The sequence below is a fragment of the Seriola aureovittata genome, chromosome 13 (genome assembly GCF_021018895.1).
Source record: "Seriola aureovittata isolate HTS-2021-v1 ecotype China chromosome 13, ASM2101889v1, whole genome shotgun sequence".
Lineage (NCBI taxonomy): Eukaryota > Metazoa > Chordata > Actinopteri > Carangiformes > Carangidae > Seriola > Seriola aureovittata.
The window spans coordinates 16,706,221-16,720,157 of record NC_079376.1 but is presented as its reverse complement, the minus strand read 5'-3'; the positions used below and the strand labels follow the sequence as shown (position 1 = coordinate 16,720,157).

The window sequence follows — 13,937 nt, the reverse complement described above, 5'->3', positions numbered from 1 at the left end:
CAACGCTGAAAGGTTGAAAACAGGCAGTTAGCTGCCAACTTATTTTTCGTTGACTCGAAATTTTCGTTTCTCCAAATATTTACCCACAATAGCAGTACCGGTACAAGTATAATTGCCTGTCACATGACTCTACATGCGTCGGCATGGACAACCGTTGTTTTTGTTGTGCATCAAAGTTCAGCCTCTTCAAGAAGGAGGTAAGGTCTGGCTGGCTCATAATAATCACGTAGGTATACAAACGAAAACGGATAGTAAATGTGTAATTTACGTTGCTATGTCCCCACAGCTGGGCTGTAAGAGCTGTGGCCGCTCCTTCTGCTCCAGCTGTTTGACTTTCAGTGCTGTGGTGCCTCGCTGTGGCACCACCCAACAACAGAAGGTGTGCAAACAGTGCCACGGCAATCTGACAAGGTAAAGGCCAAACCAGAAAAGAACAAAGAATTAAATGTGGTTATTTCATAAGCCTTAAGGCCTCTTACCTGTCTTTGTCTCTTCATTTTTAGTGGGGAGTCTCAAAGCAGTGCTGGAAGATGGTCCCCTCCAGAAAATTACAAAAAGTGAGTATATGATCAAATTTGAAAAACAACACGTTGTCAATACAACAGTTTCATGATTGTTCATGTTTCTTTCATAGACGGGTCGCTGCATTTGAGGCCAAACAGCAGGGACAGTCGACACAGCCTCTTGCACATGGAGGATGTAGAAATAGCAAAGGAGGCCATCTACCTGCCAAAGGCCTGAGCAAAGAAGATCAGGCTATTGCTGAAAGACTTCAAAAGCTCAAAGAGGATACTACACCCAGTAATTAAATTTTTAGCACCTACTACTTCGATTTAATCTGATAACTATAGTAATAACATCTTTTCTCTTGTCAAAAGTCACTGTAAGCTTTTTACCTCTTCTTCAGAGTCTATCCCCTCTGAGAGAGATCTTGAGTCTCGCCTCGCTGCTCTGAAAGCTCCCAGCCGGCCAGTGCCTTCTGCAGAGGAGATGGAGGACCGTCTGGCAGCTCTGCGGGGTCTGCCTCCACAATCTCAAGTTCCTCCAGCTGTGAGCTAAGCCCCATCCTACTTGTTTGTAACTCCTCAGACCTTGCACTACAGCCCGGTGACAGCATAAAATATTTGACGTTATTAGAAGGAAATGCATGGTAAATAGTTTGCTATAACTGCTTACCAGCATATGTACTTGTGTGTTCATCTGTACAGGTGCACAAGCCTCCAGATAACAGGACTCAGACTGAACAAGCCAATGATCTGCTTAATCAGATGACAGAGGAAGTTGCCATTGATGAGCAACAATCAAATCCTGAATGCAGTAAGATCGTACTCCTCTCACTGTTTTCACTCATATTCAATTGATAATTCATTATGTGGGATTACACAATGACCACAGCACTGTGTAACAATCTTGCAGATTATATCAGATTATATCACCGTAATCAGGCAACAAAATCTCACCTCATTCAGCTACTATGTGGGTATCCCAGATATGTTCAAACCTATTATTCTCCCTGCAGGTGCCAATGGCCGTATGAATGATCTTAACAAGGGGGAGGGGGGGATACTGGATGAGAATTTGGAGGAGAACCAGGATGCGGTCAAGCAGCTGGAGGTTGAGAAAGCCCGTCTGCTGGAGGAGGCCATGGAGGAGCTGAGGAAGGAGCGGCATTCCCAGGATCAGATCCTCCACATGGCCAAGAGGATGGCCCAGCTGAAGGGGCAGGACCCAGACAAAGGTAGATAACATGTATTACTGACATACCACTGTCTTTACCGTATCTGTTATCTATGGTTTTACACCACAATATCAGATATACAGTATGATACGATATATGATAAAAGTTCTTAGTAATCATTGTGGCCATGAGAGAAGTGTGGATGTGCTAGTGTATCAGAAACCTGTCACTATTTATTCTTTTTTTTTTCATATCACTTCTAGTTACTATGGAGGACTTCCAGCACCCTGACAGTGATGAGGAGACTGAGGAGGAAGCAGTGAGGAGAGTGTTGAAACAGGTGTGGAGCTTAAGGCAAATTAAACTTTATATTGTGATATAGATGGTAATGACACATATCACACCCATGGTATGGAGAGCTAACTCAGACCAGTCTGGGCGGCCACAAGGGGCTGCTATTTTGCCATTTTAATTATTTGTAATGTGAACTACAGACATGCTCTGAAATTCTTATTTTTCTGTTTGTTTGTTTTTTTTCTTGTCCAGCTCTCAGAAGAAGCTGCGCTGGATGAGGCCAGTGGCTACAACATACCTTTAGAACAGAGTGGACCGAGGAACACAGAAAAGAAAAAAACTTCAAAGAAACCGGTACTAAACAACAGCCAAAATACAAAATTCATACATTTTTCTAGCTGTTAGAGAGAATAACATTGTATCCCTTGATGTTCTGATGTGTTTTAAAGACACAGGCTCCAGCTCCCAGGAGTAGGATTTCACCAGCTGCTGTAGCACATCAGCCATCAGACAGTGATGAAGATGAACTTCCATGGTGCTGCATCTGTAACCAAGACGCCACGCTTCGCTGTCACACCTGTGATGGAGACCTTTACTGCAACCGCTGCTTCAGGTAGTCCAACATACGCTCATTATAATAGGTACTACAAGAATTCTAGTTTCCCCACTCAGCTTTGCATGGGAATCTTAAATCTGATGCCAAAGAAAAAGATGCCTGTGATTTGGAATGTATACCATGACCCAGATACATTGTAGGCAGGCTGCTGCCATACTGTTCAGCAGCATGAATATAAAGTATTTAGTGTGATGAATTATCAATCCACACTCCATTATCTCCCCAGGGAAGGCCATGATAAATATGACAGGATGGAGCATCGCACCACCAACTACACTGCGCCAAAGAAGAAGAGGAAGACATGATAGTTAGATTGTGCTGTAGGTGTTTGCCTTATCAGGCTCTTGTCAGTCATCACCCTTAGACTTGTGCTTTAGCCTTAAGTGACCTCTTATTGTCTAAAAAACTGTGTCTCAGAGTTTTAAACACCACCTATTATCTAAAGCAATCCAGAACTCCTCATTTAACCTCTAACTTATCGTATCCAATCTGTCCAAAGTGGATATAAATATGTGTCTATGTAGACCTCAGGAGGAGCAGCATCTGCTTTCTATAATTGCAAACACTGATCTAGATGAACAGAATAATCAATTAAACAATAGGTAAGCAAAGCATAGACATAGACTTTAATGCAAATGCAATACAGTGTATATATAATGAGTGGAACATAGCTTTTATTTTTTCTGTAATGTATGAAAATAGAGGTAAGTGAATCTTGCAGAGGCTGCTAGACATGTTGTATTTTAGCAAAACTGTACCGCTACACACAGAAAAGTTTTAAGCTGTCCAATGCAGTAAGACGCTTGAAGTTTTTTCTTCTGTCACCTGTCCTACTTCCTAAAGGCAACAAAGGCTCATCTTAGACTCACATTGCACTTGTCACCATTGGATAGTTTTTTTTTTTTTTTGAATTGACAACACATACAGAAAGCAGACACATCATGAGCTCATCTGCAGTGATGCACAGTCCCAGACTACTGTCAGCTCTGGACCGAAGAAGCATAGAGGAGTCAGTATAAAAGGATTAGTGAGGGCTTTGTTTCTTTTGGCAGGCACTGCAGTCACTCTTGTAATCTATGTTTGGCTGCAAATCTGACATGAGCATTGCCTTTCTTGTCCTTCTGTGTAATTTAATTATAAAGGAAGAAAAAGTGTAGGGCGCTATATCAAGTCTTTTAAGAATGCAGCTTATTTTTTAGTTGTATTTTCAACACTAAAGCCTTTCTTTTTTTTAAAGTTATCATTACTTGACAAAAATGTCTCAGTCTGACAGGCCTTGTTAGAAGTGTAGTGTTACAGTATGGATGGCCTCTGTGTTAGAGAATCAGGAGTGGAAGTGGGGCGAACCAAGCAAATTACTATAATGGAGCCCTCAGCCAAAAGACCCTCTGTGTATGACAGAGAGATGGCCAGAGTGCAGTTTCATCAGTGTGCATTACTGTCTAGCTAACTGAGGAGAAACCATAATTACACTCTCCTCCGGGGGCTTGCTCCATTAACGGTTGTATGGAGGCAGTTGCTGTGTTTGCCTTTTCTGGCCATGTCATACACGCACAACAGACAGGAAATGGATGAGGATAATGGATGCATACTTAATGGACTTTTCTGCTGCTGATTTCACTGTGTTTACTCCTAGACTTGACATGTCAACGTCTCCTTTGTTTCCATCACTCTGTTGAAAAATTCATGGTAGAAGAAAATAGAACCATGTATTCTGGGAATGATATGCCGACAGCTGTGCTACAGTAAAGTCTGTAGACTGTAGGGTGTTATCAGACTTTAAAAACAAATGTTTCAGAGCAGTAATAAAGGTCAGTTGTGGTAACAGCATATCTTAGTTGGTACTATAAACTGCTGGGTATTATGGACATTACGCTCAATATTTATTTGTATATGTGGAATTAATCATTTCTGATGATATCTGTTGGTCAGTCACTTGGTTGACTTTGCTTGTGAAATCACATTTAACCCTTTTTGATAATTCATCAACAGCCTTGTCTTGAAAATGTTCAATTTTATTTTGACGTACAACACTGTTATATCAGAACAAAAATATTTATGTACATAAATAGGCAACTGAAAATGTACAGTCTTACACAAAAAAAAAAAAACAGTCCGTCTGAGTAATAGTCAATACAGATTTATCTCATGTGCAGTATTGGTATGTTTATGGGAAACAAAATGTTATAGCAGTCCATAAATTAAAGCGAAATAATAATAATAATAAAAATTCCATTCAAAACCCAACTGCTCTGGTGTTAGACTGATACTGACCCAGGAAGAGAGTCCCACTGACATGTGAACCGCACATACAGGCATCCTAACAGTTAACTGGGGGGAAGATAAGAGGCTCCACATTGTCTCAATTCTTTATTTGACCTATAATTATTTCTTCAAGGGACCTGACATTTTGCGTAGACCCTTTATCCTGTAGAGTAGCCCGTTGATAAAATCCTGTGGGGAAGATGAAGAAAATAGATTTTCTTTTTTTAACAGTAACAGTAAACAATCTTTTTTTTTCTGTTGAATATTGAAATCTTTTTTATGCTAGCGTGTAATTATTTATAAGTAATGGGATTTTTTTTATTTTTTTTGTCTCACCTCTTTTGGCTTCCCACATTCCTGCAACAGCTCCTAACAAAGGAAACAAACAGAAACAGGCTCATTTACAACACTGGACATTGCTTTTTCACTGCAAACATTGCAACATTGGATTCCAGCAAGGGTCAAGTGCTTGTTAAATTATTACCCCACATAGCAAACAGTCAGGTATGTACCCAGGTGTTAAAATGTATAACTTCTCTGGCTGGACTCCTGGGCCTCAGGTGGTCCCTTGTTTGCAGACTTGCAGTTTTGGAGACCAGTTCCATTATATAAAAAATGAGTAGAAGTTGAATTGTACAATCTTACGTGCAGTCGGGTTCTCTGCCCTTCATCCGACAGCTCCAGGAGCTCGTCTATGTCAATCTCTAACTCTGGAATCTCTTCCTCCTGTAAGAGCAGAGAGAAATAAGAGTTAGAGAAAATATTCCTTTTTTACTATATTGCTCACGGTTGTGCTTCTGCATAGCTCTTGCAAACGCTGTATAATGTCGGCTTCTTGCCGTCCTTCCACTCACAGTGGTAAGACTGTCCACACCAGTGAGCAGAGTCATTCAGAAGGAAAAGACAGAGCGAAAGATGTGATCCAGAATGTGATGCAACATGGCAAGGATTTAACTGCAATACAGTGGTATATAAGCTGTTGGATTGTAAAGTTTTAAAGTGACAAGTCTACATACTTTTATCACCTGTGTTAGCAGTGTTGGCTATGTTGTAGAAGTAAGGATAAGTACTGTTTTCCTTCCTGAGTAATTACTCATAACAATGATGTGATTGATGATGTGCTGTGCATGAGAGAGAAGCTAAAGAGCACTGAGGCATGAAGGCAAAAGGGCTCCAGGAGGCCATACTTGCCACATGGCACCATCAGATTTCATGGATGGTTTACCCTGCTGGCATTTAGCTCAGATATTACTGAGAGCGTATTTCCACTTTACATTTTTTCTAAAGAATATATTCATCTTGGATCGGTTGTGCCACGTTGGAAATTAAGATATAAACCCACGAGCAGCATTCACTTTAATATAGTGAACTGTGTAATATAGAGAACCGTGTGTTTTCCGGAAGATTGTGTAACCTCGAGTTAAGATTGTAAAAAAAACAAAACAAAGGGGCACAGAGTTTCAAGTTATAAAAAGCAAATATTGCAAAGTAATCAGTTCATATCGCAAGCTCTTATCCGCACCTTTCAACTACATTTTCAGAGGGAATGAGGAGTGCTCACTGGAGGGATACTGAACACTTAGATATCTGGAGTCAGCAGGTATAGACTCATATTTGACAAGTGGGGCCTCTTTTTAAGAGGAATATTTTCCGGTTGGGGAGTTTTCATGGCTGGTGAGGATGGGGCTCGCACAGCTTTCTGGATGAGGAGAGAGCTAATCAATGTGGAAGTGCTGAGTGGCGGAATAGATGGGCCCACCTTCAGAGTCCCCTGTGCCCTCTCTAACTGATACATGCTGCCAGTTTGGACCCCATGTGATTGTGCTGATGTCTGCAGGATGCATGCAGGGCTGAACTTGTTTTATTTATTTATTTATCTACTTATTTTTTTGGTCATGCTGTACATTTCTTTGTTGTGTGGGCTTTGCCTTACCAGCTCTAATGTGTTAGGCTGTGAATGGTTCTTGACTGACCAGGCACTTCTAGGTGTTTTGTGTTCATGATCTAGTGCAGAATCTTTTAAATCTATCGCCCAATTCTCTTTTCTTAATCCTGAACATGCAGCTTTATCTTGCCATATATAGTTCTCTGCAAAAATGCGGTCATGAATTCAAGTGGTTATTTTTAAAACTTTTGTTTTTGCTTTTGGTCAGTTTTGTTAAGTGGGTGTAGTCTCTTTCCCTTCTTGGCACTCCATTGTAAATATTAATAACTCATGTAAATGTAAATAACTGCTCACATTTGCTGTTGTGATGTTCCCTTAGCTTTGGCTGATGTTAAGAGTTATGATTATTTATTTATCCTGCGTTAATTGTACAGCACTCTATGTCCAGTAAGTAAAGACTAAATGTGACAATGAAACCTACCACTACATGAACTGTGAGAATAAAAAAACTGAAATAGACTCCTTAATTTGCACTGCTCTTAAACCTTCTCCGCCTGCCCTGTGACTATAGGACCACGCAGAGCACCACTGAATATCAATGAGAGACATTTTCACTGAGCTGAGGCGAACATGTGCATTCATCATGAAGAAATGCGATACGACCCTTCCAGTGACTTTTCAGTATTTCATATTGAGCGCGGTCACAGTTTTCAGCTTGGTGAGAGTTACTTTCATTGTCTGAGGAAAGCAGCATTTTAATGAGGCCTCTGGGCAGAAATGTCTCAGCAGCACTTTTTGAAGTTAAAAGCAACAGACTGAAGCTAAAATGAACGTTGGCACTAATATTGGAATTCATGAATATAAAAGCGGTTCTCAGAGGATTTCGGGTTCAGACAGCAGCACAGATGCAGTCTAAATAAGCAGCTGAATTTTGTCGAGATTAGATGACCTCCACTGGAATTTATAATTCAGAATCAGAAATGTTTCATCATCGTCGTGACCTGATTGTTTCTGTCAGGACTTCTGACTTAAAAAAAAAAAAAAGTTTATTCATTTTTTTCTTTTAAGTGTTTAGTTTGATTTGATTATGTTTTCAGACAAACACTTACTTGTTTTAGGGTAGCGCTATAAACTGATCGGTCAGTCAGCCCATGCAATGCTTGTTGTGAAATTGAGTATTGATACTCATGCCCCCCAGTGAATGATTTCTAATGATTTTGGTGACCCCCGACCCATCGTCTAGGGCAACCCTCAGGCCAAAATTGTCCCTTGACCTTTGCAAGGCATATTGAAAGCCAGACTTTCCTTGAAATTAAAGGTGGATATTCGTGGCGCCTAAGGATTATCCGTGTCCCCCGTCAAGGACAAAGTTTCCACTTGTACAAAAGTCTATTGGGCAGGTTACCAAGATATTTATTCGGTGCATTTAAGCTACTCAGAAGATGAACCAAACTGATTGTGGAGTTCCACTGACCTTTTCTCTATCAACGCTGTCACGTCGAAATTTCCATTTGGCATATTTTAAATTATGACGTACAGATCTACCCACTTGGGTCATAACATGATTTTTCCTCTTGGGCAGCTCTACAGTGAACAACACCAAAGCTCTGCACCAAACCATCAGCTCTGTGACCCACTCCTTGTGTTTGCTATTATAATGTAAGGGAAACCATGCCCAGGAAGTCTAGCTGTTTCGATGAGATGCCAGTTCTGTGTTGAACTTATCAGACCCTTCCTTTTTCCTGTCAGAGGCACAAGCTGCCCACAGATCAAAATATTCATCAACGTTACCCTGTGAGTCGTGGCAAAGTTTAAAGAGGCTAAAAAATGTATCATTACATAATAATAAATGATAATTAAAACGAATGAAATAATGCAATGGTTGCTCTGTGCTTGCAACGAGTCCAAAACAAATTTATGGTGTAAATTCATTTTTAAGGATTTTAATAAAACAGACCTAAAAAAAAACCTGATAGATGAGTGACAGAAGGGAAAACACTGATTTGGGCTCTGGGTTACTCTAAATGTGGGATCTTCAAGTATATTGAGAACTGTTTTTCCACCTTTTTCAAAAAAAAAAAATTAAGAAAAATTGACCATTATTCAAAAGGTGTGAAGTTTGCAAAGAGGGCGGTGACTCCAGACCGAGGCAGCACTTGTATGAATTAGAGATGCAGCTAAATAATTCAGGTGGTGACACAGGGGACTGACGGTAAATGCTTCCACGCGGAAGAGTCAGAGAACCAACAGAGTATACTTCCCCTGAGCCTATGCAAAATTCATCACACTGGCCTGTGCACGTGGACAAGTCGTGTCTAACTCCACACAAGTGACTAATGCAAATATCAAGTCTATCCCAACTGGAAAGCTAAGACCTCGTTTTCAATATGGCAAGGATGTGGATTATCTTTCATCACCTTATCAATCGTTCCGAGATCCCATCCTTCAGTGAGCTGGGGGAACGTGCACATTCACTATCTGCATTGTACATGTGCTGCACATTAATACTTATGTTATATTATGTTAGAAGCAGTACATGAAAGGCTGCAAACGGGAAATAATTGTATGTTTCTGGGACGAGATCAAAAGGGTAGACGGGGAAAGACTTCTAATCTGTTTTTGTTATCCGCATGTCCTGGTTTCCACTAATGTGATTTATTCCACCCTCTGCCTCACAAGCATATTACCATATATTACCACAAGGAAGAAGGCTTGGGGTGTAAATGGAATAAAGCTCATAAAATAAGCATTGTGATCAGAAAAACTCTTGCACAACATTAGAAATCCGTAGCACTCAGCTGTGAACAAGGGGTTTTGAATTAAACAAGCCTGACTGTCTACTGGTCCAGATACAGATTTAAAAAGAAGAAGATAACTGGAGATACTAGTTATCTATCATTACATTTGCTCCAGAGATCTTCCATGTCAGCTAGTCAGTCAGATGGATATGCATGCATCCTCATGTTCTGCGGCATCAGTATACTGATGTATTCAAAGGGCTCCTTGGGAGTGAAAGTGGATGCCAGACAGAGAGGTGGCTGCAGGGCATCTACAGCCAGGCCCTGTCTCTGTGTGGTTCGAGAATTAAATGAGAAACACTTTGTCTCTGCCTTTCGGAGGCGGTGTTGTTGTCATCTGATCTGCGTCGTCATTAGGAAGCCCGTGCTCCTTAACAGGCGCCCCTTATTCCACTGTGTGCCATGCCGCCTCATGTGGGCGACGAGACATCTGTTGCCATGGTTTCCCCTCAGAGAATGCCAAGTGAATCAATATGGAGCCTTTGACATAACTGGATTGTATCCCAACACACAGGAGTGGAGTTGTGGAGGTTGTGTTGCTGTGCATGAGCTGACTCATGTCTCGCTGTACTCCCTCGCACACAACCATCTATGCAATGAAGCCATTAATTAAGCGCACTATAGAAATAATGAGTGCACATTTCCATGCCAAAGCTCTTATTTTCATAAATGCACTTTAATAATATAAAGTTTTCTGCATGTTTATTCAAACTACATGCTTCTCTAATGTCAAATTGTGTGACACAGTATCTAAGTATGTATTTTCAGTCACGCATAGTAATTGAGTGACAAGAATGTGTCTGCAGAGAGACAGGATACATACCGACAATAAAACAATGACAAAATGTCCTGGAGGCCACCATAACACTACGACATAAAAACTGCAGCACATAAAGTGCATTTAAACCTAAAAATGTCCTTCATTTTTATTACTTACTTACCTTATCTGCCACTTTATTACTTCATCACACAGTTACAGGGATATTGTTCTTGTGCTCTCACTTTTTTCCCTCCTCAATATTACTCTCTCTCCTGGTTCTACTGATCCTAGAATCGTAGCTATTCAACTTCACACTGTGTAAATCCATCATTTGAATGCCTACATGTGGCCCTATGTTTAAAGCCGTGCAGGTGTTGCGTTGTCAGGCTTGCAACAAGCTTTCAAATAATCATATCTTGGCAAAATTATCTTATTAGTATGGTGGAATACCACACAGCTGATACTGCAGTCAGGTTGAAGACACATGACGGCTTGTGTGCCAAAAACTGCAGCCATTAAGCACAGCTACTTGCCTCCCACCCACTCCTCTATTAGGTCGCTGTAATCTCTCATGCATGATGTATTGCCCACCACAGGCACCTATGAGCAGTTCCAGCGCCTCTCTAGCACCCTTCCTTCACCTCCTCAGGCACCCAACACAGTGTATGTCTGAGTGTGTGGCTGTGTGAGCCAGCCCTTCCCTACCTCACAGTCAAACAGCAGGTGCAGCTGTCCGTCGATCCACTCCTCGATATCCAGCCTCCTCTGCAGGTCCTTGCGGTTGTATTTGACTGTCAGCTTGCCCAACTTGCGGTGTGCAGGCTCTTCTGTTTTGTTCGTTGCCTGGAACATCACCCTGGACTGGGTGCTTGGCTCTGACGCCATGGCTTCCACGGCCTCAGGAGAACCGTGGAAACACACTGAGCTGTATCTCACTCACACACACACACACACACACACACACGCAGGCACACACACACACACCTTCAGGCTCTGAAACGTTTGTCTTGCACACCGGCTCCCCTACTCTGTCTCTAGTGAACTGCTGTTCCCATGCGTGTCTCCTGTTATCTTGCCGAGTGTTTCGTGTTCTCCCTCTCTATAATGCTGGCTCTAGTTCTCTGCCTGTCCTTGTCCTCGCTCTCTCCCTCTCTCTCTCTCTCTCCAAAGCTCACTGTCTTGCTCTCCTTCCCTCCTCCTCGTGCAACACCCACTGGCTGCACTATCAGGAGGATGGTAATGAGATATGCCTTTGTGTGTGTATGTGTGCAAGTTTGTGCATGCATTTGTGTGTGTGCGTGTGTGTGTGTATGTGTGTGGGTGTGTGTGGGTGTGTGTGTGTGTGTGTGTGTGTGTGTGCGCACATGCACCTTTTAGGGTGTGTGTTTGCTTTTTGCTCTCTTCCTCTGTGTTATAGGAGGTGGGAGAGCGTAGGTCAATTACAGCAATAAAAAGTGGAAAAAGGGTGCAAGGGCAACCACTGCAATCAAGTTAGGATTATTACTCTGGCAGAAAATATGCCGACATGTCCTTCTGATATCAAAACATATATAAATACATGTGTATTTTTCTTCTTATATCTCCACTCATGTGGTCTGAAGACATAGCTATCATCTGTGTACCAACACAGCAGCCATATTTTTATATTATTATTTACTAGGTAAGAGTATCTCAAGTATTTATCTGCTCAAAGTCAAAAGGGTTTGACATGCTATGGGCTCTTGTGTTCACAAACACGTCCAACAATAGCTGGGTCCCCCTGACAGGTGAGCCAGGGTTCCTCTAGTGTGATAGCTGCCCTGTCCTTTATAACAGGCATTATCAGGTGTACGTTTAATAAGCCTTGAAGTCAAATTGGCATCCTCAGTTACGCACCCATACATAATGGATGAATAGGAGAGCACTGTTTATGGCTGTTTAGAAGTCAAATGTCAAATAAAAGTCTTGAAAACCATCAATGTTTGCAAAGTCAAACATCAACAGCAGCATATAACCCAAGGTCAGAAAATTCATAGTTGTACCTCCCAGAGCCAAATTATTACAGGTGAGAAAACAGAGACAACAGGCTGCAGATTTTCCACAGATCCTATTACGATATGAATAATGGGGTTCAGTTTTTTGTTTTGGCAGGGACTATCAATCAGCCATAGCCGCGCGTGTTCACCCACTGATGCACCGTCTGTTACAAACACTGAATTATTGAGTGCCTCCAGCAGCTCACCTTTCCAGGCAAACAAATTCATTCATCTCGTCTTATGCTACTTGGTTCTACACCGTCGGCTTGTCTAAAACAGGGACGTTGGACAGGAGACCTGCGTTGGGCCTTCTCACCTCGGACCTGGCTGGGTGACTCATCCTAGGAGAAAGAGAAGGAAAAGAGGGGCAGAAAAAGTTTGTGGATGTAACCTTTTTTTTTTTTTTTCCAAAAACCAATTACCCCCCTGGCTGAATCTGTCTGGGATAATGATAAAAGCCAAAATAATAAACCAAAATATAAAACCAAACCAAATAATAATCTCCAGCTGTTGATAGGTACACGCTGGTTTCATGACTCATCACATACTGTAATTTGATGACTCAATGCGTGAATCATCTCAGTATCACTGTTATTACACGAAGAAGATTGCGGCTCAAGCAAATTTAAATGATAATATGTGTTAATGATTACACTGTATGTGATAAAGCATGAGCCAAAACGCATGTTTTACAAATTTTTGTGAAAAACGAATAACCCCCCCAGCTTCGTCTTCAGCTGTTGGTGGCATCATACTGCCACCTTCTGGATTAAAGCTGGTACATCTGAAAGATGAAGTCCAGAAAAAGATCAACTCCGGTCATTCCAGTTGGTGTTCGATCTGCTGACACTGTCTCAGCTTTTTACACTTGTCTTGTTTTGTATGTGTAATGATTTCTTTGTTTGTCGTTTTACCTTATTGTCATAGTTTTTCACTTGTTATTGCGTAGAAAAACACCTGCACTAGAAAACGTCGATGCTCTTTCCTTAAAAAAAAAGTCCTATAGCCTATAAATAGAAATTATTACTATTATTTCCAAACTTCTTTAAAAAAAAAAAAAAGTTAATGAAAAAGGTAAAATACATCTTTCTTTCTATATGAGGAATACCAAAGTAAATAATCCCTTAGTAATCAACATAATTCCATTATATTTAGCAATCTTATTGGACACAGTGTTTTTCCCTGTCTCACCTGTAAAACATATCTATGGCTCTCTAGTAGCTGTACAGTTGTTTTTGTACTCTTGTTGGCAGGATTACTTTTGTGTGGGGGAAATCCGTAATGACTAAATCAAAATAAATTAGAAACGTTGCTCAATGTAAAAGCTGGTGGATTAACTACAGTCCTCTCCCTAAAAAGGTAAAGGTTATCTTAGGTGAAGGGGCACAAAAATGGGGAACTTTCAAACAAAGTTTCATAAGGTGAACCACCACTAATATGGGCAAAATAATAAAAAAAAATGTTATCTGATAAATAAAAGTAACTAAAACTTTATGTAATACTTTTCAAAACCAGGTTTCTTAATTGTTTCACAGTTACAAAGGAATTTGTTAGAAAGTTAGAAAGAAATGTAAATTTATACCACAGAAAAAAGACTACACGGTGAAGAATAATTAAGTAGAAGAC

The 13,937-nt window shown here is 40.9% G+C and overlaps 2 protein-coding genes across 2 annotated transcripts; one reads left to right on the top strand and one right to left on the bottom strand.

Moving 5' to 3' along the window:
- On the top strand, positions 1-4,428 carry zfyve19 (zinc finger, FYVE domain containing 19). The gene is made up of 11 exons (XM_056394493.1): positions 1-197; positions 287-411; positions 504-557; positions 635-801; positions 908-1,050; positions 1,209-1,317; positions 1,520-1,738; positions 1,942-2,018; positions 2,225-2,326; positions 2,422-2,585; positions 2,815-4,428. Exons 1-11 carry the CDS (start codon positions 144-146, stop codon positions 2,891-2,893), a joined length of 1,293 nt encoding a protein of 430 aa, XP_056250468.1. The 5' UTR covers positions 1-143; the 3' UTR covers positions 2,894-4,428.
- Positions 4,429-4,582: 154 nt separating this feature from the next.
- On the bottom strand, positions 4,583-11,837 carry ppp1r14d (protein phosphatase 1 regulatory inhibitor subunit 14D). Its single transcript, XM_056394495.1, has 4 exons — positions 11,002-11,837; positions 5,499-5,579; positions 5,190-5,222; positions 4,583-5,042 (listed from the first exon to the last, which is right to left on the bottom strand). The coding sequence occupies exons 1-4, from the start codon at positions 11,179-11,181 to the stop codon at positions 4,974-4,976; spliced, it is 363 nt and encodes a 120-aa protein (XP_056250470.1). The 5' UTR covers positions 11,182-11,837; the 3' UTR covers positions 4,583-4,973.
- Positions 11,838-13,937: the final 2,100 nt, after the last annotated feature.

Coding starts and splice junctions, on each gene's coding strand:
- ppp1r14d (XM_056394495.1), bottom strand. CDS start 11,181: ATGGCGTCAGAGCCAAGCACCCAGTCCAGGGTGATGTTCCAGGCAACG. Junction 5,580..11,001: donor ACCTGCTGTTTGACTGTGAG/GTAGGGAAGGGC, acceptor CTGCTCTTACAG/GAGGAAGAGATTCCAGAGTT. Junction 5,043..5,189: donor AATGTGGGAAGCCAAAAGAG/GTGAGACAAAAA, acceptor TCTTCCCCACAG/GATTTTATCAACGGGCTACT.
- zfyve19 (XM_056394493.1), top strand. CDS start 144: ATGGACAACCGTTGTTTTTGTTGTGCATCAAAGTTCAGCCTCTTCAAG. Junction 802..907: donor CAAAGAGGATACTACACCCA/GTAATTAAATTT, acceptor CCTCTTCTTCAG/AGTCTATCCCCTCTGAGAGA. Junction 1,051..1,208: donor AATCTCAAGTTCCTCCAGCT/GTGAGCTAAGCC, acceptor TCATCTGTACAG/GTGCACAAGCCTCCAGATAA.